General features: G+C 36.9%; 1 protein-coding gene across 33 annotated transcripts in view; it reads left to right on the top strand.

Annotated features, from left to right (window-relative positions):
• The window catches only part of DLG2 (discs large MAGUK scaffold protein 2), a 2,168,441-nt gene that overhangs the window by 1,514,827 nt on the left and 627,544 nt on the right, over positions 1-26,070 (top strand). For all 33 annotated transcript variants that reach the window (XM_063783330.1, XM_063783332.1, XM_063783324.1 and 30 more), the window contains one exon: positions 8,053-8,177. In XM_063783330.1, the coding sequence (XP_063639400.1) occupies positions 8,053-8,177 (125 nt within the window). The remainder of the gene's footprint in view (positions 1-8,052; positions 8,178-26,070) is intronic.

Raw genomic sequence — 26,070 nt, 5'->3', positions numbered from 1 at the left:
GCATACTTACAAAATTTTATAATGCATGCATATTGTAAAGTGAGGTCAAAGTTTAAATCCTAAATTGTCTCCTACTTTATCTACAACTATTTTGTAAAGATCTTTTCATGTCAGCACATAAACTTATACAATACTGTTTTATTGTGGCTATACTACATGAAATTAAGTAGTACCTATGGTGGGACTCAAAGAGTCTGAACTCTGGGCCCCATTCTCACTCCTCCTTCAAGATTATGTTTTTTTGTGTGCTCTCTTCTCTCCTGTTCCTTCAATCTCCCTTTCCCAGGGGCTTCTTTCCTTTAGACTAAAGAGATGCTTGAGTTCCCTCCCTGCCATCCTCCAAAATCTTTCCTCTGCTTTTTCTCCTTCTCTTTCGATACTGCCACATATCTCCCCTAAGGCTAAAACTCTCTCTCTCACACACACACACACACCCTAATGCTAAAACTCTCTCTCTCTTTCTCTCTCTCTCACACACACACTCACACACACACACTTCTCTCACACACACACCCCCTAAAGCTAAAACTCTCTTCCTCTCTCTCTCTCTCATACACACACACACACTCACTCAAACACACACACACACAGATAATAATCTACTTTCACTGTGTTTACTTTTCTTTGCTTCTCAGGAGTTCTTTGGTCTACAATAATCTGGCATTCTCTCTTGGCCTATTTATTAAACTGCTTCCTCTCTACCATCCCCCATCTTGTTAAAGCATTTTTATGTAAACATTTACCAATCCCCAAATGAAGTATTCTCCTGATGGCTTTTCTACCCAGCAGCTTCCAGAAAAATACAATTTAATAGAACAAACTATGGGGCATCCTAAATGCAATTCCTGTAGATTGTATAATTGTGAAAAGGGCATTTCTTATTCCTGGACTAAGCACTTTGTTCCAGGACACATACATTATTAGATAGCATTTAAAAACTAAATAAAAAATTTGAGGAAAAAAAACCTCTATTTAGCAATGGTAGTTAGAAATGTCTGCATTATTTTCTCACCTTCACATCCTAGTAATAGACCTGGGGCTGTTCATCTTTAGATATCGTAACATGAAACAGAAAGTGGATGTGAGAAAGACTTTAAATAATTTTCACAAGTAATGTGTATGAAAAGACACCTTTTTATTCCCTGTGCCACTCCAGATTTACTTTTCAAAGTAAAATGACTTCCAGGACAATTTGGAAGATTATTTGCCAACCAACAGACCTTTCTATCAAGGGACATTTCTTCTTCTGGCATGTAGCCTAAATGGTTCTTTATTTTAACTTCTTATTACCTGTTTTAATCTTTTTTGATATCTTTATTCTACGTACTTATATTGTTCGCTGTCCTGTTATCTTCATGGCCAATGTTCAAGTGGTAGACTAGTAATTTTCAATCAGGATGCATATGAGAAATTTACAGATTAGGGGCTGAGGTATGTTATATTTGAAAACAACATATATATTGTTTTGTAGTATAAACTATATTAAATTAAAATAAACAAATGGCTTTGCTGGAGCAAATATGCAGAAGGTAAACTTGAATATCGATGATGGTTGGCAAGTAGCAAAAGGAACAGATAGGTGTTCCTGGGTTAAGGGAAGCATATAGGAATCTTGGGGTTAGTGAGAGGAATATACCATTTCAATATTTATCAAATAGAACATGGGTATTAAAATGTTAAAAGAACATTGTTTGAGTCTTTTTTTATCCCTAGCTGTTTTTTATCTAAGGTTTCAATACTATAACCTAATCTTTACCCCAAATTTAGTATTTCTAGCTAAGTTTTGTTTTAACGAAGAAAAGTAACATATATTATCAGTGTAGGTTAAAATGCATTAATCCATACTTGTTGGATCAATAAATAAGGCATGAATTAAAGAATACATTGTTTGACATCTGTTCTCCCTTACTGTCCTCAAACTCGTAAGGACCCTTTAAACAGTGCTATGCATCAAACCAAAGGAATTGAACTAACATTGCTTGATCATCACCCATGTGCTGTGCTTAGCACTTGCTGGTGCCTGTGTCATTTGAATTCATCTCATTATCTCCATTTGACAGATGATGAAACTAGACTCAAAGTCTAGTTTCAAAATGTATCCAATACAGATGTCAATGGCAGAGCCAGTGTGCAAACCCGGGTTAAAACGACCCAGATCTATGTTTTTCCACTAAACCGTATCACTTTATTAGAAATGTTTTGAAATATTTTCATGATACTGATAGAAGTTTAAATGTTTTCCAAAAATCCAATGAAGTGGTTCCTTATAACTAAAATTTGTATTACTTCCCTACCATTGCATTAGTTTTTGAACTCAGAAGAGACAATGTGATATAATGGAAAGAAAATAGTAATTGAAGTCTGAGAAATCTGCTTTTAAATCTGAATTCACTATTTTCTTGCTTTACGTCTGTAAGTAAGTTACTTCACTCCTCTCAGCCTCAGTTTTTGTTTGTTTGCTTGTTGTTTGTTTTTCATTCTAATATATAAAAAGAGAATAATACAATCTACCACATAGGAAATTGTAAGAAACATAGATTAGTGTTTAGCATAGAATAAGCATGCAATAAATGTTAGTTCCCTTAATAATGCTTTTAGTATTTTACTAGGGGCTTTATAATTTTTTAAAATCTCCTTCTTATGTAGTTTAAATTATTTAAGCAATTTTACTATTATTAATTAAAGTTAATAATTTTCTTGTTAAAATTAAGTCATTTTAAATGTCTTCAGTGGCAATCATACTGTAATTAAAATGTCACCTTTTTCTTACATTTATATAATTAACATTTTCCATTTTTATTAACAGCACTAAAATTTTATTTTTTATTTATAACTTTTAGATTCTGGGGGTTCATGTGCACATTTATTAAAAAGTTATATCATGTGGTGCTGAGGTTTGGAATACAATTGAACCTATCACCTAACAAGTGAGCATAGTACCAGATAGGTAGTTTTTAAACCTTTTTCCCTTTCCCTCCTTCTTCCCTCTTATATTTCCCAGTGTCTATTGTCCCCATCTTTATGTTCATGTGTACCCAATGTTTAGCTCCCATTTATAAGTGAGAATATGCAGTGTTTGGTTTTCTGTTTCTGCATTACTTAGTTTAATGGCCTCCAGCTGCATCCACATTACTGCAAAGGATATGATTTTATTCCTTTTTTATGGCTGTGTAGTATTCCATGCTATATATGTACCACATTTTCTTTTAGTCCACCATTGATGGTCACCTGGGTTAATTCCATGTCTTTATTATTGAAAAGCACTACAATTTTAATGACTCCAAACTATCCCCACATTCAGATAAATGTACCACAATATTTTAACCATTTCTCCATGATATGGATGTCAGTTTTCAGTTGTGTTTTTTTAACACTAGAAAAATAATGCAACAAACCTTGAACACAAATCTTTTCATGTTTCTCTGATTATTTCTTTAGGATAAAATCCTAGAATCGAATGATCAGATCAAACAGTATTTTAAAGTAGAAAAATTCTAAAAATCAAAAAAACTCATTGTCGGTAGAACATTGTATATAAATGAATGTGATTATAATATTACTGCTTATTTTCCTCTTTTTTTATTATATATAACCCCATTTTGAGAGAAATTTTCATTTGGGAAATAAACTTTTAATAAAAGTGGGGCTTTCCCAGAGACATTATATTTATATTTGTAAAATGTATTTTTTTTTTTTGGTGGATTCTCTGTCTGAGAGGAGATGGTGTGCAGTACATGAAACAAGAAGTGTCATTTGGCTAGAAAATGGGTTTGTGCTCGTGGGGAAGAGTCAGAAAATGTGAACAATTAAGAGAAAGAATGGTCCATGTCAGTGACATTCATCTGTCATGGAATCTTCCCAACTGCAAGGACACAGCAGCCCACCCAGAACCCTTTACAGGGTCTGCCCTTACCAGCATGGCACCTTGAAGTTTCCATTGACTGCATCAGGGATCAACACTCGGTTAATTAGTCACAATTTTCAGGATCTAAGAGTGTCAACCAGGGGTCTGCCTGTTCACATGGAGAGATTGCTGCTCAGAGAAGAGAGGAGCTGAGATCTGTCCCTGCAGCTGGCAGGCTTTGGGACAATTGTCAGGGGATTGAAGTGATTCAGCCATAGAGAGCAGCAGGCAGCAATTTAACTGACACTTTTGCATCTGTCCCTCTCTCTGCTAAATGCTGCTGGCTGGTAGCAAAGACTTAAAAGGGAAGGCTGGAAGAGAACAATAAAGGGAGGTGAAAGCTCTTTAAATCATTTCCTTAGCTGAATTCAGATGAATCTCTTGTAAAGAACCATGATGACTGCCCAGACCCAGCTGGTAGACTAGTTTTAATTGAAACACAAAAGCTTTCAGGGATGCTTTGGGACCAGAAACACAGGGCAAGTTACATTCTGTCTCTACCTACCTAGTTTCCACTGTGAATTTCCTAAATATATTCATTCTTTTCCTCAGAGTGGGTCTGGGGACAGGGGAATGTATATTAGAAAATGCCAGAGCCACAGTTTTCTCCATATTGTAGTCAATTCAAAAGAAAAATAGTGGTTAAATGTTTCTAGGTTGTTATCCAAGCCATTATTTCAAAGACATATTGATTCACAGACTAAGTTTCAAGAATTTGACAGTGATCTACTTCCCCCACTAAATGTCCCTAAAACATCCCCTTTTCTCTGTTGGCAAGAGCAGACTTCCTATATCTAGCCAGAGTCCCAAAAGAATCCTTTAAAATCATCCAGTTTAACCTTTCAATAAATGCCTGGGTCCTTCACGCCCAGTGACTAGCCAAATACCTCCTGAGTGAAGGATCCTCTATCCCTTACAGAGTAGTGCATCTCCAATCTGAACAGTTGTATCTTATTAGTCAGCCTTTAGCTGCACCACAGTTTGAATGCCTGAGCTTTCTATTTTTTTATTCTTGTAATGACATAGAGCAAAATGGCTTCTACTTCCATATTGTATTCCTTAACACATTGTAGATTTCTATTGTGGCCTTTTTGAGTCTTCCTGTTAGGGCACAAACATTCTCAGTAGGCTTGTTTTTCTGTTATTTCATTCATCAAGTATTTATTGTCAATACTATGTGCTAGACGAGGCTCCAAAAAAACAAAGATGAATACTACACAGTTCCTGCCTTCTACAAGCCCAGTTTAAAGGAAAGACAGACTCAGAAACAGACAACTACAAAATAACACAATGCATAATGTAAGTAAGCATAAAAGCCTGCAAAAACACAGAAATGTGATCTATCTAGAGAAGGGTTGGGTGATAATTTAGTATTAACTTGAGCAGACACCGTCTGAGCCACATCTTCAAAAATGCGAATAATTGAAATAGTCAAGAAGGCGATGTGAAGTTTCTGGTAGAGAAAACAGCATAAATAAACACCAATAGATGAATTATAGTGAGGTCTGTGCAGTAAAGAGCCTGCAGTTCACTTCATTGTTCCTGGGGGGTAAAGTGTGAAGCTGGAAATAAAGTTGACAAGGTTAAGAGTTAGATCACGAATATCTTTCTCACATGACAAAGTTTTGAATACCCTCTCCAAACATGTTGACAGTATCAGGAGAAAGCATTTGAGTATCTCCCAATCTCTGCTTGCCTCCTTCCCTACTCTCATTAATCAACACATTATTATCCCTGAGATGCTAACTACAGTGAGACCAATACACTCTAGTTGATGTACTTAGAGCTTGACCCAAATTACATTGAAAATACTCATCCTCCCATTTTTTCTTTCCCAAACCTCTGGATCTTAGAGAACTGCCTCATTAAGTCCCCTAAACACTATCTCCATGGCTACATACTTGACAGTGCAGTTGAGGTTATACAGTACATGAAATATACTGATCACTAGATGCCAGAGTATTAGTGCTTTTTTTGCTATGCTTTGAATATCCATGAGGGCAGAAACCATCTGGCCTTAACCTCTGCAGTCTTAGTTTAGAGTCAGTTGCATACAAAATGCTCAACCAATACTAACACAGTCATTTGGTGTCAGTAAGTATTTAAAATCCAAAATGGTTTCTCGTACACTCTGCTCTTGTAAATTTCATGATTAAGGTACATCTATCCAATTCTTCTTGCTTTCTTTGTTCCAACTTTATTGTCTGTTCCTTGGGTGTGGCATACCCTTTCTCACCTAAGGGCTTTTATGCAAGTTCTTCCCTCTATGTCAAAATGTTCTTCTCTATGTCACCAAGTCACTGTGTTTGGTTCTCTTACCCACTCCTACACTCTGCATTTCCCCTTCATGTGCCTTATAAACTGACATACTTACTCCTGTAGCTCCAGGGCTTAGTCTAGTGCCAGGTACAGAGGTGGTGTTTAAAAAATATTAAATAAATTCATGATTATATGAGTGCGAGTAAGTAATAACTCTGTTCAGTGAACACTGGACTTTTTCAAAGAGCAAACAGAATTAGGGAAAACATCAGAAGTATAAACACATGAGATTTTAGTTGCCATAGCTGAATTATTCATTTCACCCTTTCAACATATGTAATAAATATACAATTGTAAAAACATCCCTTTGGAAATCAGTTTTATAAATTTAGTCAATAAGAATTGCTAAACATTACCTTGACATTTGCAGTGGTATAGGTATCAAGTTATAGCTGATCTTATCTTGACATTGAACCTTTCTGACTAATCAAGCACCCTAATTACTTTTTCTGAAATAACTACTGAATTCATAGTCCTCATCTCTTTTTACCCAAGAGTGGAAATTAATCAAATGATCATAAATTTAGTAAGCTATATTTGTTGTAAGAATATGTAGAGAAATTTAATATCCAGTGACAAGGGACTGGTTAAATAAGTAATATGTGACCTTGATGAAACATGACGAATAATTATAAAGACTGCCTAGCTATACAGAAAGGGCTTAAAATATAATGTGATTTGGAAAAAATTACAACACAACCATGAAAACATATGTAGCTGTGGAGATGGGAGATGGGGAGTAAAGGAGACTATAGAAATAAGAAATAAATAATATGGTTTGTGGATTTGGGGGGACTTTTAATTATGCCTTACATACAAATTTTAGAAAGATATATATATCCTTTAGAGAGAGAGATATATATATCCTTTAGATATATATATCTCTTTAGATATATATATCTCTTTAGATATATATATCTCTTTAGATATATATATATCTCTTTAGATATATATATCTCTCTTTAGATATATATATCTCTCTTTAGATATATATATATCTCTTTAGATATATATATCTCTCTTTAGATATATATATCTCTTTAGAGATATATATATCTCTTTAGAGATATATATCCTTATATATATCTCTTTAGAAAGAGATGTATGTATATATATGTATATATGTATATATATATACACACCCACAGGATATCAGTTACTATAATCTACAGGAGTAAGTGTAAAGGCTTTATTAGAATACAAGCTACTCAGATTTACATGCTGCTGCACTATTGCATGCCTTTTCTATTGCTATTGCAAATTAAAGCCTGTTTATTGTTCAAAAGTATCTCTCATGTATTATGATTCTAGAAGGGGGCCTTGTCTTCTGAAGTGGAAGTTTTCTTTACTTAGAAACACATTATTTGACAGATAAGTGATATTAGAACAACAATACCAGAAATAAGAAAATGAAACATTCAAGTTCACTCTTCTATTAAATCAAATTCTTTCATGTAACTTTTTTCTTCCTCTTTCATATAAATGTATAATTTTTACAGTTGACACTCTAATGATTCTTTGTATTTTTTCATATTACACAATTTGTAAGTTTTTATTTCCTGCTTCATAAATGTGATTTTAATTGCTGCATAAAGGAAGCAATTTTTAAAAGAAAAATATAATGCTCTTGCATTCTTACAGTGCAGGAATAAACCTCAGTGTTTTTCCTGACCTTCCTTTGTCTGCTAACCGTGCACTTTATGATTTAGCATACAAGACTGTTGTCACCTGATTTCCATTTGAGTAGTAACATGATAATGCAGAGTGCAAGAGGAACTAGGTTTTAGGTGACAGACACATCATTTAATATCTGCTTTTTGTTTCTACAGGGGAATTCTGGCCTGGGATTCAGTATTGCTGGGGGGACAGATAATCCCCACATTGGAGATGACCCTGGCATATTTATTACGAAGATTATACCAGGAGGTGCTGCAGCAGAGGATGGCAGACTCAGGTAAAGATCTGAAACATTAGAATGATTTTGAAAGTAAATCTGCTGCATCAATGAGACACATTTGTACCTTTGAAGAATAATAATTCTACAAAAGTTCTGTACTTGAAAGAATTTTTTAAGGCAAGCTTCCTGAAATGACTTTGCAGATCTTTTGCTACTGATTGAATTTCAATAGTGTTTGATTTGTGTTCGTTGGTAGCTACCACATTGAACATTGGGCCAGGCACTGTGAGGAGGGGATGAAGATAAATCTTTTGTTTGAATGAGGCCTTCAGTCTAGTTGGAAAGAACATAAATATGAACTAGTGGGCAAATAATATAATTATCAAAAAGATATACTATAAGTAGCATTAGCAAGTAAAGCAACGTTGTAGATATTGTATGTATTCTCATATTCAGCAACCATTTATAGGGCTTTCTCTAGGTGTTTAGAGAGGGGAAAAGAGTCTAAAAAAACCATTCCCTGGGAAGGTTTCCTCTGAGTCTTCACTAACCCTACAAATCTAAGTGGGAACACAGAGAAAAGAACAAGTTGTCCCTCAGAAAAAAAGGGAAAGCAGCTTCATTTGGATGAAGAGCACAGGATGGCCTGGCTCAGTGGCTCATGCCTATAATCCCAGCACTTTGAGAGGCCAAGGCAGATGGATCACTTGAGGTCAGGAGTTTGAGACCAGCCTGGCCAGCATAGCAAAACCCCATCTCTATTAAAAATACAAAAAGTAGCTGGGCATGGTGGTGGGTACCTGTAATCCCAGCTACTCTGGTGGCTGAGGCAGGAGAATGGCTTGAACTTGATCCCAGTGAACCGAGATCATGCCACTGCACTCCCGCCTGGGTGACAGAGTGAGTCCATGTCTCAAAAAGCAAAAAAAAAAAAAAAAAAAAAAAAAGGCACATGGTGAGTTTAGGTTGGTGGAGGGAGTGCAGCCAGGAACTTCTCAGTGATAGAGAGTAGTAGCTGCTTGAGCTGGGCTACTTTCTTTAAGGAACTTAATTGTGGGAAATAAGAGTTACCCTCATGGGGTAAATAACATAAAATGCTATGGGATCAAAACCTTAGCTAAAAGGCACTATAGGTTGGAAAAATTAGGAGAGATTTTTCAGGAAGAATAACATGCCCTAATGTCACTTTTAGCACCCCTACTAGGTTGTAAATCCCCTCAGGCCAAGCAGTTACATATGTATAAGTGGCTCAATTAACTCTTGCTGAAGAAATGAATTTTTGAATAAGTAAATAAATAAAGTGGAGAAGAGGGAGAAGTGAAAATTATTGTGGGAGGTAAGATAGGAAGGATATGTGAAATACAAAATATTTATGACACTTGTTAATGACTGTAAGGAAGAGTTTATTCAAGAGGGTTCACTGCAATGGAGATTTTGCAGTAGAAGAGAGTGATTGGTCTTAACTCTGAATACAGAAAGCATAAGTGAAGATGTATAGCCAAAGAGCTGTGGAGTGGGGGGTGGCAGTTAGTGCATGGAAAATTACTGAGAGAAAACGTCAAGGGTAAGGGGAATTCTGGCTAAAGGGACTTGGCAGGATTCTTGTTGAAGGCAGGCCAAGCTGATAAATTATCAAGGGTATGGGATAAGGAATTTGATCGGATACCAAGGGAGAGAAATTTTTCATAAACTGACTCAGCAGGATTCTTGGTAAAACTGGGCTAACGAGGCCAAATAAAAAGCCTAAGGTCAAAGCCTAATTGAGAATAGGACCCAGAGAAGCCTGACTCAAATTTAATCAAGGACAGAGTCTTATTAAATAAAGCAAGTGAAGTCCTGTAGGTAAGAATGACTTTAGCGTGCATGGAGCCACATTGAGGACTGTGACTTAAGGAGCAGAAATGTAAGCTTCATAGCACTTCCTCAGTCTGCTTTTTCATTAAGCTTATAAGCTACTTTGCTGTTTTTCTTATGAATCAACCAAAGATACTTTTATTCCTTATCCAGTTTTTCTGATGTAGTGATTACTTTTGACAGCTGCATGTTTACAGCTTGATGAAGAGAATCACTTTTTTTTTTTCAGGTAAATGTGCATCTTTTTTCAACAAAAAAGATACTCCCACATGAAATAAGCTTTTTGACAACAGAATTTTTAAGCTGAATTAACTAAATTAATTTCTGAATGAGGACATATCCCCACTAGAGTGAAAGGTTTGAAAAAGATGCTGTGTAATTCTATGAGTCATCGTGGGGATTCTGTTTGCTAACACTGGACCCTAAAGAAGCTCTATTTTTAAAGTTTAGAAATAGACTTGTTAGAGGATAATTTAGAAATTATCTCTAAATTATCATTATGGCGGGCCATAATCATAATTTTTCACCACTCTGTTTAGCTACAAGATGGGGAGAACCTCCACCCTTTAACCAAATTCTGGCTCTAAGCTTGAAATCGATTTTATGTTATATGTTTGCTCTACAATTAAGAATGAAAAGTGATATCTCTGAGAATGCCAGCATTCTTTGCCTGCAAACATGGTGGCAGCCCCATGCCTACAGAGGTGTAAAGCAAAGTTCTGCTGTGCTAGAAACTTCATTCATTCATAGTTGAAAAGATAATATTGATAATGAAAGCTAACATTTCTTGAGATTTTATCATGTGCAGGACATTGTGCTAAGATACAGAGATGTCAGTTGTAGACACACACACACACACACACACACACACACACACAATCTTCTACTTCAGTAGCCATATAAGTAGGTACTATTATTGTGGCCATAATAATAAGGATTCAGAAAATTAAGGCTTAATGATTTTAAGATCACCCAGCTAGCTTTGACCACATTAAAAATCCAGTTCTGAATGTCGCTTAGGTATTCTCTAAACTCTCATGTGTTGGTAGAATTCCTACATCATGTGGTCTCTGCCTAAAAACCCCCAAAGGTAAAGCTTTCACAATGTTAAGAGGTAATTCTGAACATAACAGAGTTTGCTGTTTTTCTATTGAGCCACGATTTCCCTTTTTTTGGCCTCTACACATTGGTCTTTATTTTGGCTTCCTGGAGCCAGGGCCATGGCCTATGACTGTGTATATGAATATTGCCCACTAAGGTTGTACAATAAACAACCTGCAAAACTTGGTACAGTGCTTCTAACTAGAGCAACAAAATTCACCTTCTCCCCAATCCGCATTACAGCCTTTGCCTATGTGAAGACAGCTAATAAGTATAATTTTCAGTATTTGGCAGTTGGTCTAGTCCAAGACATACATTTTATAGAGTGGGATTCTGCAGCTCAGAGGAGTGACTTATCCTGAGGCATAAATCATTTGGGGATCCTATTTAACTAAAATCCAAACGTCCTGACTCAAATAATTAAGATTATTAGGTAGTGCTAAGAGACAGTAACACCAACACCTCAACTAAGTCAGACTAAGTCTTTTCTCAGCGTGACAGGAACACTGAGGTTGGACCAACAAGCCATGAGGAGTATGTTTTATCTCACCATTAGTCCTTAAGGACATGGGAGAAGGACATTGTAATTAGCTCTGGAAAGATGTGGGTTCTAACTTCTGTATGTAACACAATTGACCTTGGACACAAGTTAAACTCACTTAATAGCTATTTTCTCATTTGTAAAGTGGTGACAATAATACCTACTTCACTGAGATGTTCTGAGGTGAGATAACCGAACTCCTTAGCTATGGCAGGCACATAATTGGTGCTCAATAAATTTTACCACCGTTTTCCCCTTTCTCCTTACCTTCCCTCTCTGTCTCTAAGCAGTTTTTCCTCTCCTCTTGCCTCTGTTCCTTTTCTTCTCTATCCCCTTTCCTATTACACCTTCTACGTTTCCTTCTGCTGTCTCCTTTCACCCTCTATGTTCTTCCCTAAGTTTCCTGTCCCTATTTTTCACATACTTTTTTTTCTCTTGGTCATAACATGGAATTAAAGACCATTTTTAAAAAATAGGTATGGTGCAAAAAACGGTTCTATACTTCTATTCTCAAGTTTATAATGTAAGCCACTGAATCTGCTATGTTTCCTTTGCTTAAAAAAAACCCCTATAAATTAAACATAGTTTTCTTTTATGTAAACAAATCCTTTGGTGTTTCCTTTGAGTTAGAGACACTTAAATTTCTTTAAAATGTACCTTTGCATTATATATTGCTATGGCCTTAATATTTGTATCCTCCCAAAATTCATCTGTTGAAAGCTAATCCCCAATGTAATGATATCAGGAGGTGGGGCCTTTGAGAGATGATTAGGTTCTGAAGGTGGAGTACTCCTGCATGTCTTTGTAAAAGAAGCCCTGGCTTATATTAGTGCCCTCATAAAAGCTTCCTTGCCCCTTCCTTTATGTGAGGACATATCTAGAAGGCATTATCTATGAACCAGGAAGAGGGCCATCACTAGACATCAAATCTGCCAGTGCCTTGGTTTATAGGCCATTTAGTTTATGATATTTTATTTTATAATAGCCCAACAGACTAAGACATAAATTATATTTTTGACAGTTAAATAACACTAACATTTACAGAGAAACTAAGGTCCACAGAAATAAGGTGATGGGTTTGCTCCAAGGAGAGTAGTAAATCTGAACTCTAAATTAGTGGTTATGTAATAATCAGATCAATAATAATAATCCTAATAATAAAGACCAACACAGTGCTTACAATGTGCCAAGTCATTTTCTGGCACATTAGCTCATTTAAAGTGTTAAATGACTCAATAAAATTCATACTATTATTTATTATCCATTTTTCAGATAAGAAAATTGAGGAACTGGTAGGTTAAGCAACTTCCCTAAGTTTGTACTGCTAGTAAATATTGGAGCCAGGATTTGAATGTAAGCAGTTTGACTCCAGTGTCCATGTTTTTATCTTCTAAGCTATAATGCAGAAAAACAACAACGACGCTTAAAAGATCCACTGTGGTAAGCATCATTCTAAATGCCACTCACGGATAGGCGCGATGGCTCATGCCTGTAATCCCAGCACTTCGGGAGGCTGAGGCAGGTGGATCACTTGAGATCAAGAGTTCAAAACCAGCCTGGCCAACGTGGTAAAACCCCATCTCTACTAAAAATACAAAAATTAGCGGGGTGTTGTGGTGGGCGCCTGTAATCCCAGCTACTCAGGAGGCTGAGGCAGGAGAATGGCTTCAACCAGGGAGGCAGAGGTTGCAGTAAGCTGAGATCGTACCACTGCACTCCAGCCTGGGCAACAGAGCGAGACCCCATCTCAAAATAAATAAAAATAAAAATAAAAATGCCACTCCCCAAGATTCTATACCATAATCCATAGAACCTGTGACTATGACGAGATGTCACTCTTATGATTTTTATATGGTATAATTTACCTTAAAATAGGGAGAGTATACATGTGAACCTGGTCTAATTACATGAGCCCTTAAAAGTGGAGACTTTTCTCAGGCTGGTGGCAGAAGTTAAAGATGTGTGATGTACTTGACACGTTGTTGCTGGATTGAAAATGAAGGAGGCCATGTGAGAAAGAATGAGAATGGCCTCTAGGAGCAGACAGAGGCCCCCAGGCTGACAGCCAACAATGAAGCAGGGACCTCAGTCCCACCAACTCAAGGAACTGAATTCTGACACAACCACATGAGCTCGGAAGAAGACCCTGAACCTTGAGATGAGAATGCAGCTCAGCTGACATCTTGATACAGCCTTGTGAGAACTTAAGCAGAGATTCTGGCCACGCTGTGCTAGACTTATGACATACACCAATAGTGAGCTAATAAATAGAAATAGTTTCAAGTTGGTAAGTGTGTAAGTGTGTGTGTGGTAATTTTCTTTCTTTCTTTCTTTCTTTCTTTTTTTTTGACAGAGACTCACTCTGTCGCCCAGGCTGGAGTGCAGTGGCGCAATCTCGGCTCACTGCCACCTCCACCTTCTGGGTTCAAGCGATTCTTCTGCCTCAGCCTCTTGAGTAGCTGGGACTGCAGGTGCCCGCCACCACACCCAGCTAATTTTTGTATTTTTAGTAGAATCAGTGTTTCACCATGTTGGCCAGGCTTGTCTCGAACTCCTGACCTTGTGATCCGCCCACCTCAGCCTCCCAAAGTGCTGGGATTACAGGTGTGAGCCACCGTACCCAGCCGGTTTGTGGTAATTTTCTAGGAAACAATTCTAGGAACCCTGGAATCATTATGAAAAACCTTCCTGTGTGTGCGAAATCATAGCCAATATAAAGTGACAGTGCAGACTAAAGGCACAGATAAAGTGAGAAGTGACTTCCTCCCTAAGTAGATCAGACTTCAAATCAAGCTCCAGTCTTAGTTGTTCTTTCTCCTGAAAGAAGAACTTCTCATAAAAGAGATATAGGAGAAAGAACACAATATTTGGAGTCAAAGACCAAGGTTTCAGGTACTACTTCCTAGCTATGTGACTTTGGGCCCCTTTTTAAGCTCTATGTTCTTCAGTTTCCTCACTGGTACATTGGAGATAGGAACATATATCTCAAGAAGGTATAGTAAGATTACATGAAATAGTGTTTGTAAAGGAATTAGGTAAAAGGCAAGGCCTGCAATACAACTCTGTTATCTACAGAGCCAGCTATTTAGCAGACTGCTGAACCTCAGCCACAAGTCTGTGGCAGCCAGGGATGGACAGTGTGGTAGGCAAAATTCTAAGATGCCCCCTAATAACCTACATCCCTTTCCTTTGAATGCGGACAGGACCTGTGAATATGATCAGATTGAATTCCATGATTATGCTACTTTATATGGCAAAAGGGACTTCACAGATGTAATTAAGTCCCCTAATCATTTGACTTTGATTTCATCAAAATGGAGATTATCCTGATTCAGACTGACCCATGTAATGAGACTTTTAAAAACAGAGAGATTCTCTTACTGGCATGGATGAAGCAAACTTCCATGTTGTTAAAGAACCTATGGGGGGCTGTGTAGTGAGGACCTAAAGGCATCCCTTAGGTACTAAGTAAGTCCCCAGGCTACAGCTAGCAAGATAGAAGACATCAGACATACAGTCACAAGGAATTGATTTCTGCAGATTGCTACATGAGCTTATAAGAGAACCCCAAGTTCCCAAAATGAATACAGTCCAGCTGACACATCAGTGCATGCAGCCTCGTGATACCAAAGTAGAGGACTCCTCTGAGTCACGTCTAGATTCCTGACCTGCTGAAATTCTGAGATAATAAGTATATGTTGTCTTAAACTGATTAATTTGTGGTAAATTGTCATGTAACAACAAGAAACTAATATAGACATATAAATTCTGGACCCAAAAATTCCCTTAAACTGGGCTGCAGAGTAGCTTGCTGTTGCAGGTCTCCGGTAACACTGTCACACCCAAAACTTCAGAAACACTGATCAGGGCTCGTGACTGGACTTGGGACTTTCTAATACCTAAAGGCAAGAGGCCAAAGCACAATCAATCAAAAGCAAGAGGTGGACCCACGCCAGTAAAAGGGAGGAATCTAGTCCCTCGGGTGGAGGGACAGCAGAGATGGAGACTGAGACCTGTTTTACATCTACTGGCTGGAGATGTGAATCTGAGCTGGAGTGAGGGAGACAGCCAGAAACTGCAGGGAAAATGTGAGATGAGGGCTAAGTCAAGAGGCAAGGCAAGAAGAGCACATGGTGGTTTAGATGAATTTCTCTGAACAGTGACCATTTTCTGATAGAACTTCTTTTTAAATAGAACTTTTTGGGTATGTGTGTTTATGGCCGTGATATTTGTCCTCTGTGTAATAAATATAAAATAAAGAAGAGTAGACAAAGACTAAGCAAAACACAGCACTTTCGTTTTTGCACTACACAAAGCTAATCACTAGTAACATTTTTGTACATGTCTTTCTGATATTTTTTGCCTTTTAAACTTAGTTTAGATCATACTCTATATGATATTTAATTTTTGTTTAACTTCGCTTAACCTTAGTTCAGGGACCTTTCCCTGTATCAATAAAAAAGCCTTTGCAAATAATTTAATTGCTATTAAGTAGCATATTTAGCCATTCACATTGTTTGGAATTTATTTTCAGTTTATGAGCATTTTAAATATATGGACATCTTTTGGAAAACATTATTAACCTTGTACCTCATTATTTCCTTAGGATATATTTCTACTATAGAATTTCTGAACCTGATAGAATGAACATTTTAAAACCTTTTGATGCATGTTACCAAATTTCTTTCCAGAAATATTCTACCAAATTTTACTTTTACCAACAATGTTGGAGAGGTCCTACTTTGCAATATGTTGTCAGTGTTGCATGTGGTTTCACATATGTAATTTTGGCATACACGTATGTCCAAGGCAAACAATGGTATATTTCCCTGCTTTGCTTTGCATTTACTTGATTAAGAGTAAGATGAAACTTTTAAAAAATGTTACTCGTCATTTGTGTTTTGTCTTCTAGAGTAGTCATTAAAATTTGATAGCATTATCTTTTTTTTTTTTTTCTTTTTTGAGATGAAGTCTCACTCTTGTCACGCAGGCTGGAGTGCAATGGTGCGATCTTGGCTCACTGCAACCTCCGCCTCCTGGGTTCAAGCGATTCTCCTGCCTCAGCCTCCTGAGTAGCTGGGATTACAGGCACCTGCTACCACGCCCAGCTAATTTTTGCATTTTTAGTAGAGACGGGGTTTCACCATGTTGGCCAGGATGGTCTTGAACTCCTGACCTCAGGCAATCTACCTGCCTCGGCCTCTCAAAGTGCTGGGATTACAGGCGTGAGCCACCACGCCCGGCCAGTGTTACCTATCTTTAAGCAGTATTTGAAAAGAACATTAGGTTTTCTTTCAGAGCAAAATAGATACACATCCATAATATGAAGAATGATTTTTATTTCTTCACTTGTATTTGAATTATAAAAATGCCCTCTGTGTAGTTTGAAGTCCTAGAATTGCCAGAGACCAATATTGATATGTCATCCTGGGGAAGAGCTATCACATGACAGCCTGCACTTGGCAGTGCAGCAATGACATTTTACACAAGAGTGCGTTTATTAAAGGCATCCACAGCACAAAAGCACCATGTAGAAACAGGCAGAAAAGATGGCTGCTTGCCAATTTCCTGACAAGTGACACAATTTAATCTCTTAGCCTTCAGCATAATCATTTCTACTCCCAGAAAAGATATATATATAAAAAAAAGAAGTTTTCTTTTCTTTAAATCCATTGCTTCATTTATTACTTCCGTGTCTGTTTACAGGTAAGGTTGTCTTTGTCCTCATAAAAACCAAGACAACATACATGTTTATTTCAAACAAGAATAATGATTATACTGAGGTTTGACTGTACTGACAAAGTTGAGAGGTCAAGGACGAATGTTTCAAGAATGCAGTTCTTGTGTATAAACAAAAACGTTGCCCTTTGGCTGTCCTTTGACAATTCATTCTTTTGCTTTTTCATTAATGTATATCCACTAACTCACTGATGATTTTAAAATAAGAGCACGATGAGAAAGACAGAAGGGGAGGGGAGGAAAAGGAAACACAGAGAGGGGAAGAAAAGAAGGAAGAAAAATGATTGGTAATCATCAGGAGATGAAGGCTTAGAAATGGAAAAGACAAAGCTCAACTTGGTTTTTTTGTTTGTTTTTTGTTTTCTGTGCAAATGAGAAGCACCAAACAGAGGAAAGGGAGTAACTTCCAGGCATCAGAGTCTGACACTTACTCCCAAGACCCACTTACCAATTGTTTAAGAAAATGAAAGATTTCTAGGAAGTGGAAATAGCATAAGAGATTGCTAAATTCTTAGAGTACCTCTCCATACCGAACTGTCATGAGTTTGGGTGATTGCAAATAAAAAAACCCCACAAGTCACAACATCCAACCTGTCAATTTCCACTGTACCCCAAGTGATTGTTGCACTAAATGACTATGATCATGGTAAATGTTTTATTCAAAGGCAGAGACTTCTAGTGCTTCCAAATCCAAGTAAACATTTATTTCATCATTGTTTTGGGGTCAAAGCAGGATACAAGCCCAGCTGTTGCTCTGAATAGGAAGAACTTCATGAGAAGGGAGACTTTATTACCTAGTATAAATGATACCAGCGCTCTCTTTAGAAAGATGTATGATGCGAATCTCAATGGACTCATTCTTAAGGATTATTTTTTCCATCTCTCCCAACAAAAGTGAAAAGTATTGAAGGGTAACAACCCTATCTTTTGATTTTCTCTATCCATAATATCAGCCCTAATTGTATTTATAGAGTACTTGGACAAGAAGAAAATCACCTAGCAAGTGGTTCTGTGGTGACTGGCAATCGACAAGTCCCCAACAATTTAGTATTATGTTACACAAGAAAATTTCTATACAAGAAGAATAATTTCAGCTGCACATCTGGTAGAACATCAGGCACCCACAAGTAGTCTTTTGCAGCTGGAGTTTTCCTATTTCTGTCAACTGCCATATATTCCAATAAAGGAAATCCACCTATGAGTTGACTGAAATATTAATAACTTTGTGGCAAACATGACTCGTTGGATTTTTGTTTTTTTTTTTCTCTAGCAAATTCTTTCAAGACTTCTGGATATATACCTGCATAAGAATGTAATTGGCTCCCATCTCACACTGTAGACAAATAATAATTAAATGGGATCATAGACCTACATGTAAGAACTAGAACTATAAAAGCCTTAGAAGAAAATGTAGGAGTAAATCTTTATGATCTTGGCTTAGGAAGTGGTTTCTTTATATGACACAAAAAGCATGAGCAACAAAGAAAAGATAGATAACTTGGAGTTCATCAATTAAAAACTTTTGTGCTTTCAAGGGACACTGTCAAGAAGTTAAAAGATAACCCACATAATGAGAGAAAATACTTGCAAATAATATACCTGATAAACGACTTGTATCCAGAATGTGTAATAAAACTCCTACAACTCAACAATAAGAAGACAACCCAATTTAAAAATGATCAATCATTTCATATTAGTTTTCTATTGCTGCTGTAACACATTACTACAAACTTAGTGACTTAAAATAATGCGAATTCATTATCCTATAGTTCTGGAGGTCAGAAGTCCAAAATCAGACTCACTGAGATAAACTTGGAATGTTGACAGGGGAACCCCAGAGACTATATGGGATAATTTGTTTCTTTTCCTTTTCCCAACTTCTAAAGGCCATCTGAATCACTTGGCTCATAACCCTTTTCTCCTTCCAACCTTTACTTCCATCATCCTATCTCTTCATTGACTATGACTCTACTAACTTTTCTTTATAAGGACTCCTATGATTATATTGGACACCCCAGGATAATCCAAGCAAGTCACCTCATCTCAAGATCCTTAACTGAATTACATCTGAAAGGTCTTTTGTGCCATATAAAGTAACATATTCACAGGTTCCAGGCATTGGGACATAAATTTCTTGAGGTGAGGGGCATTATTCAGCCTACCACAAATTTGAATATATATTTCTTCAAATGAGATGTGCAAATGGCCAGTGAGCACATAAAAAGATGTCCAGCATCATTATTCATTGGTGAACAGCAAATCAAAAGTACAGGGAGATACCACTTTATACCCACAAGAATGGCTATAATAAAAAAGATGGACAGTATAAGTGTTGGCAAAGATGTAGAGAATCAGAACCCTCAGCATGCCTGGTGGGATTGTAAAATGGTGCAGCCACTTTAGAAAACAGTCTGGCAGTCCATCTAACAGCTAAAAATAGAATTGCCACACGACCAGTAATTCTACTCCTAGCATATACCCAAGAGAACTGAAAACATATGTCCACACAAAAACTTGTACACTAAGGTTCATAGCACCATTATGCATAACAGCCAAAAACTGGAAACAACCCAAATGTCCATTGATGGGTGAATGGATAAATTGTGTTATATTCAAAAATGGAATACTATTAGCTGAAAAAGGAATAAAGTACTGACAGATGGCACAACATTAATGAAACTTGAAAACATGCTAAGTGAAAGAAGCCAGACAAAAAAGGCCACATATTATACAATTTTATTTACACGAAATTTCTAGAATAGGGAAATCCATGCAAATAGAAGGTAGATTAGTGGTTGCCAGGGGCTAGTAATAGATATAAGATTTCTTTTGGGGGTGATGAAAATGTTCTAGGCTGGGCACCATGACTTATGTCTGTAGTCCCAGCACCTTGGGAGGCTAAGGCGGGCAGATTGCTTGAGCACAGGAGTTGGAGGCCAGCCTCTACAACATGGTGAAACCCCATCTCTGCAAAAAATACAAAAATTAGCCAGGTGTGGTGGTGCATGCCTGTAGCCTCAGCTACTTGGGAGGCTAAGGTGGGAGGATCGCTTGAGCCCAGGAGGTTAAGGCTGCAGTGAGCCATGATTGCACTACTACACTCCAGCCAGGGTGACAGAGCAACACCTTGTCTCAAAAAAAAAAAAAAAAAAGAAAAAGAAAAAGAAAAAACAGAAAGAAAGAAAATGTTTAAAATTACATAGTGCAATTGGACAACTCTGTGACTGTACTAAAAAAACACTGAATTATGCACTTTAAAAGGGCAAATTTTAAAGTATGTGAATTATATCTCAATAAAGATATTACTTTAAAAGTGCCCTGTCATTCTTTTTGGGCATAAATATCCCCATTTACAAATCTAAGAAATTTTTTTCCTAATTTCAGAAAGCTCACAACTTCTTCATATTGTTGTTCATTTAAAGATACAATTTATTTAAAGTTTTTGAATTCATTCACCAAGTTCTTGAATCTGTTAAAGAAGATCTTTGATTTGTTCTTAAATCTAACCAAGTGGAGAGTACCATTGGTTTGGGGCTCCATGTCTGCATGGTGTAAGTAATCTTTAAACAAGCAAATATCACAAGGTGCTCACATTTTCTAAACAGGTATTTGACCCTGTATTCCAGCTGCTAAAACATCAACATTGTATAAAAATTATCTGATAAATAGCACTTCTGTTTTCAAAAGTCAAAACCAAATTATTGATATGCTTTACAATTTAGGGGATTAATTCAGGTTGTGTTTTATAAGGTCCAATTTTCCAAATATAATCAAGAAAAGAAAGAATGATATATTGATTCCTCACAGAGGAACAATAGGATTGCTAAGATATAGATGGATGATTCATATCCCTTAAGATTGGCTTTATGGGATTCTAAATATTCTGATTTAAGCATAGCCACTGCTTTGTGTATAGGGTGCAATTTCTGGAATTATTTGTAGGTTTATACCTAAACTTCCAGCCCAGACTAAAAGTTAACAAGATGTACTGCTCTAGTGAAGGCAAGAGACATAGGAATCTCTGCCACTAACTAGCTATGAGTCCTTGGAAAGGTTAAAAAAACTTCTTAACTTTAGCATCTCTCTCCGTAAATTGAGTATCATACAGGATCTTGGGGAATTTTCCATTTTAAAATCATATTCTAATTATCTGACATTTGTTGACAGCCTGAGAAGTTCAGAATGCTATTATCATGGCCAGGAAATCAATGCTTTGTTTCAGTTAAACTCAGAGCTCTGAGAAGATCCACTGCTCATTAGATTCATATACCAAAGAGCTGATTGCAGCTTTAAGTGGTGATAAGGCATTTGTTTTTATTTATTTCTAATAGTCTCTTCAGAGACATGTTGTCATTCTAACATTCTGAAACCATATTTTATATTGATTTTAGCAAATAGCTCTTTGCGCTCTAGACAAAAGAAAATGGTTTGAGGGAGGTAGAAAAATATATTTAAATTATTTGCTGAAATTGAATTCAATGGTAATCTTAGATATTTTCAAGAATTGGTTTTTCTGGCAGTTTATAAATTGTGTCATTATTTAGAAAGGTCTAATAATGTGGTAAGCTTTGCACAAGCATCAAGCCACTTCAAATTAGCTTAACAATTAAATGCCCAAATCATAAAGATGTTAGAGCTACTGTCACAGAAAATCAAAGCTGGGAAGTAGTTAAATTGGTAGAAACAGATTTTATTCAGGGACTGTTGCAGTAGAGGAAAAGAGACCTCACTATAAAAATAAGCTCAATTTCAGATACAATATGAACAAATGGGGATTTACAGCCAAGGAGCAGGGTGGAGATCAGTGGACAGAAAATTACTAGGAGGAAACATCAAGAGTAAGGGGGCATTCTTGATCAATTGAACTTACTGAAAGTGGGCCAGAGGGATCAGATATCAATGGTGAGGGATTCTCTTTAAACTATATCCCAGAAAATGTACAATCATTATGTATCAATAGAATAAATTAACAAAAAAGGTAAGTTAACAGAATTCCTGCTAAAACTGAGAAGTACAGGCCTGAGAAGGACAGACACTGAAACCCAAGGTCAAAGCCCAGTTGAGAAGAGAGCTTAGAGGAGCCTGACTAAAGTTTGGTCAAGGAGAGAATCTTTGTCACTACTTAATATTCATTGAGCTTATAAAATGGTAAGCACCAGGCCCACCCAGACATTTTCAGAAACTGTGGCAACGGTATAACAAAATCTTGCATATCTTCTGAGAGCGGTTTCTCCCATACCACCCACTCTGAGCCAGGCAACCTTTATTCACAAAATACCCTTCCCTCTCCCCCACCACTATCCCTACTTCCATTCCAAAGGAACACATTACATTTTGGTTTCCCAGAGGAAGCTAACGCTGGAAAACCAAGTTAGAATATAAACTTTTTAGAATTCTCAAATTTCTACACCAGGAAATTCCAGCACAGCGACAGCAGTCCCCAGCCCCCAGTTTATGCATTTCGTTTTCTAGCCCCAGCTCTTTCTTACCTCATGAGAGGCCTGAGTGCATGCCTACAATACTACAACTTGTACACCTAAACTCCACCTACTTTTTCTTCAAATAGTTGCCCTTTGGTCACTTTTGAGCCTAGGGTTATTCATAAAGCTGGCACTGTCAACCCTTAGAGGTATGAACTGTGGAGAAAGGTTCACATATCTACTGGAGTGAACTGCGGCCCTCTGGTCAAGGAATTCCTGATTATGTCTGTTGGGGTGAATGAGAGTAAAGCCTAAGTGATTTCCTCTCTGGGATCTTGTAGACTTTCCATGAAGTGATCACTAGTGAGCATTAATTTCTTAAATGCAAACTATATTTATTTAGTTTTAAGGCACAGTAAAAATAAAATAAATAGGTATTCTCTTTCTGTTACTATATAACAGAAATAAATAAAATTAATAGATAACTCATTTTCTGTTACTGTAACAGTATACTACAGACTGGGTAATTTATAAAGAAAATAAGTTTCTTAGGCTCATGGTTCTGGAGGCTGGCAAGTCCAAGAGCATGGTACCAGCATCTGACAAAGGCCATCCCTTGGTGAAAGGGCAGGGCAGAACCAGGATCAAGTACACGATACAGAGAGAGATACTATAGGCCAGACTTGCTTTATAACAACCTTCTCTCTAAATAACTAACCACTGTCATGATAATATTAATCCATTTATGAGGACTCTGCCCGAATGACCCAATCACCTGTTATTAGGCCCGACCTCCCAACACTGTTGCATTGGGAATTAAATTTCCAACACATGAACTTTTGGGGGACACATTGAAACAATAAGACTGTGACTGATAGAGTTCTTGGCTTTTAGTTTCTCATATTAGGTTTTGTGGTGGTAGTTGTGGCTTTCATCCCAAATTAATAGAGCAATCTTTCCTTTGTCTTAATGATACCACATTTATTTACATTAGATGACTGTCATTTTCTTTCTTTTTTTTTTCCAAGATGGAGTCTTGCTCTGTTGCCCAGGCTGGAGTGCAGTGGCATGATCTCAGCTCACTGCAATCTCTACCTCCTGGGTTCAAGCGATCCTCCTGCCTCAGCCTCCCGAGTAGCTGGGATTACAGGTGCCTGCCACCATGCCCAGCTAATTTTTGTATTTTCAATAGAGATGAGGTTTTACCACGTTAGCCAGGCTGGTCTTGAACTCCTGACCTCAGGTGATCTACCCGCCTTGGCCTCCAAAAGTGCTGGGATTACAGGTGTGAGCCACCATACCCAGCAACTGACTTAGTTATTTTCTTGATAGCTAAATCTGAAGAGAAGAAACATGGCAATCTCTAAGTCTCCTTAATATACCACCATTCTATATGTCTTCTATCCCATGTTATTCATTTACTATTCTATTTTCTATAACATCTAGCATGTCTCTCACCCACAGCAGACACTTAGAACTAATGATAGCTACCATTCATTAAATTTATTTCCATAAGCCTATGGAGGTATAAAGAGGTTCAATTATTTACAGGTGTCTGAGACAAAATTCATACTCAGTCTGTTTGACTCCAAAATCCATATTCTTCTCACTACAGCACATGGCTGCAATTGCAATTATCTGCAGATAAATAACTGAACATATATTTAAGAATCTATGAACACAAAGCCCTGCCAACATCTCATGTCATAGTATTAAAAATTAAAAGCACAAATACATCAAAATGGCACCCATATTCTTTTAGCTCTTCAGGAAATGACTGATCAGTGTGGATTGGTGTTTTAGTCACTTCACAAACCCATCTAAAAAGATGGTGAAAAAGATTAAATAATCTTGTTTTTGAAGATAATGTATTTCTCTGATTATAAAGTAATGGATGTACCTCATAGAAAATTTGAAAAATACGGACATTTCAAAGTAAATTAGAATCATTCACAACCTTATCACTAAAAGCCTCTATTTATTATACTCCTTCATATTCAGTGCATATTTTCAAACAGTTGAACTTTTATCCTGCCTTTTTCATTTAATACCATAACACAGGCATTGTACTTTAAAAATATTTTGTAAATTTTGGCTTGTAGAGTTTCTGCCAGAATTTACAAAGTATTTTAAAATAAAATGACTGTGTTATGGTATTAAATGAAAAAGGCAGGATAAAAGTTCAAGACATTTATGCAGCCAACAGACACATGAAAAAATGCTCATCATCACTGGTCATCAGAGAAATGCAAATCAAAACCACAGTGAGATACCATCTCACACCAGTTAGAAAGGCGATCATTAAAAAGTCAGGAAACAACAGGTGCTGGAGAGCATATGGAGAAATAGGAAAGCTTTTTCATACACTGTTGGTGGGAGTGTAAACTAGTTCAACCATTGTGGAAGACAATGTGGCGATTCCTCAAGGAACTAGAACTAGAAATACCATTTGACCCAGCGATCCCGTTACTGGGTATATACCCAAAGGATTATAAATCATGCTACTATAAAGACACATGCACACGTATGTTTATTGCGGCACTATTCACAATAGCAAAGACTTGGAAGCAACCCAAATGTCCATCAATGATAGACTGGATTAAGAAAATGTGGCAAATACACACCATGGAATACTATGCAGCTACATAAAAGGATGAGTTCATATCCTTTGTAGGGACATGGATGAAACCATATTTCTGAGCAAACTATCGCAAGGACACAAAACCAAACACCATATGTTCTCACTCATAGGAGGGAATTGAACAATGAGAACACTTGGACACAGTGTGGGGATTTGTTGTTACTTACATATTTCTGGGTTTGAAATTAACTGGCTCCAGTATTCCTTGTTACTTTTTTTTTTCTTTTTGCTTTTTAAATTATAGACCTGAAGTATTTTTTAACATTTGTCTGATTGAATTAATAATAATAGTGTTTATTAATTAAAACCAGCTTCTGGAGAGGTTGTAACACTCAATATCAGTATTATTCTAACATTTTGAGCTAAGACAATGTATAAGTCATCCTTCGCACAGTGACCTAGAATTGGCCTGTGAAGACTCATGTTATCTGAATTTGGCCCAAATCATTTTTGATTTTGCAAATGTGCCTGTTATTTAGAACACAGACATCAGAGCCACAATTTATAATCCACAATATACTGCTAATAATTAAAGTGTTGGTATAATTTTTCATCTTCTCCTATCGTTTGTTAACTCCTTTAAATATTATAGTCTGATTTAGTAGTAAATTAACAGAGGAATGTAGACCATTTGAAAAAAAAAAGAAGCAGCAA

This window comes from Pan troglodytes, chromosome 9 (genome assembly GCF_028858775.2).
Source record: "Pan troglodytes isolate AG18354 chromosome 9, NHGRI_mPanTro3-v2.0_pri, whole genome shotgun sequence".
NCBI classification, from domain to species: domain Eukaryota; kingdom Metazoa; phylum Chordata; class Mammalia; order Primates; family Hominidae; genus Pan; species Pan troglodytes.
Note: the sequence above shows the minus strand (reverse complement) of the source record. Positions and strands in the feature narration are given on the sequence as shown.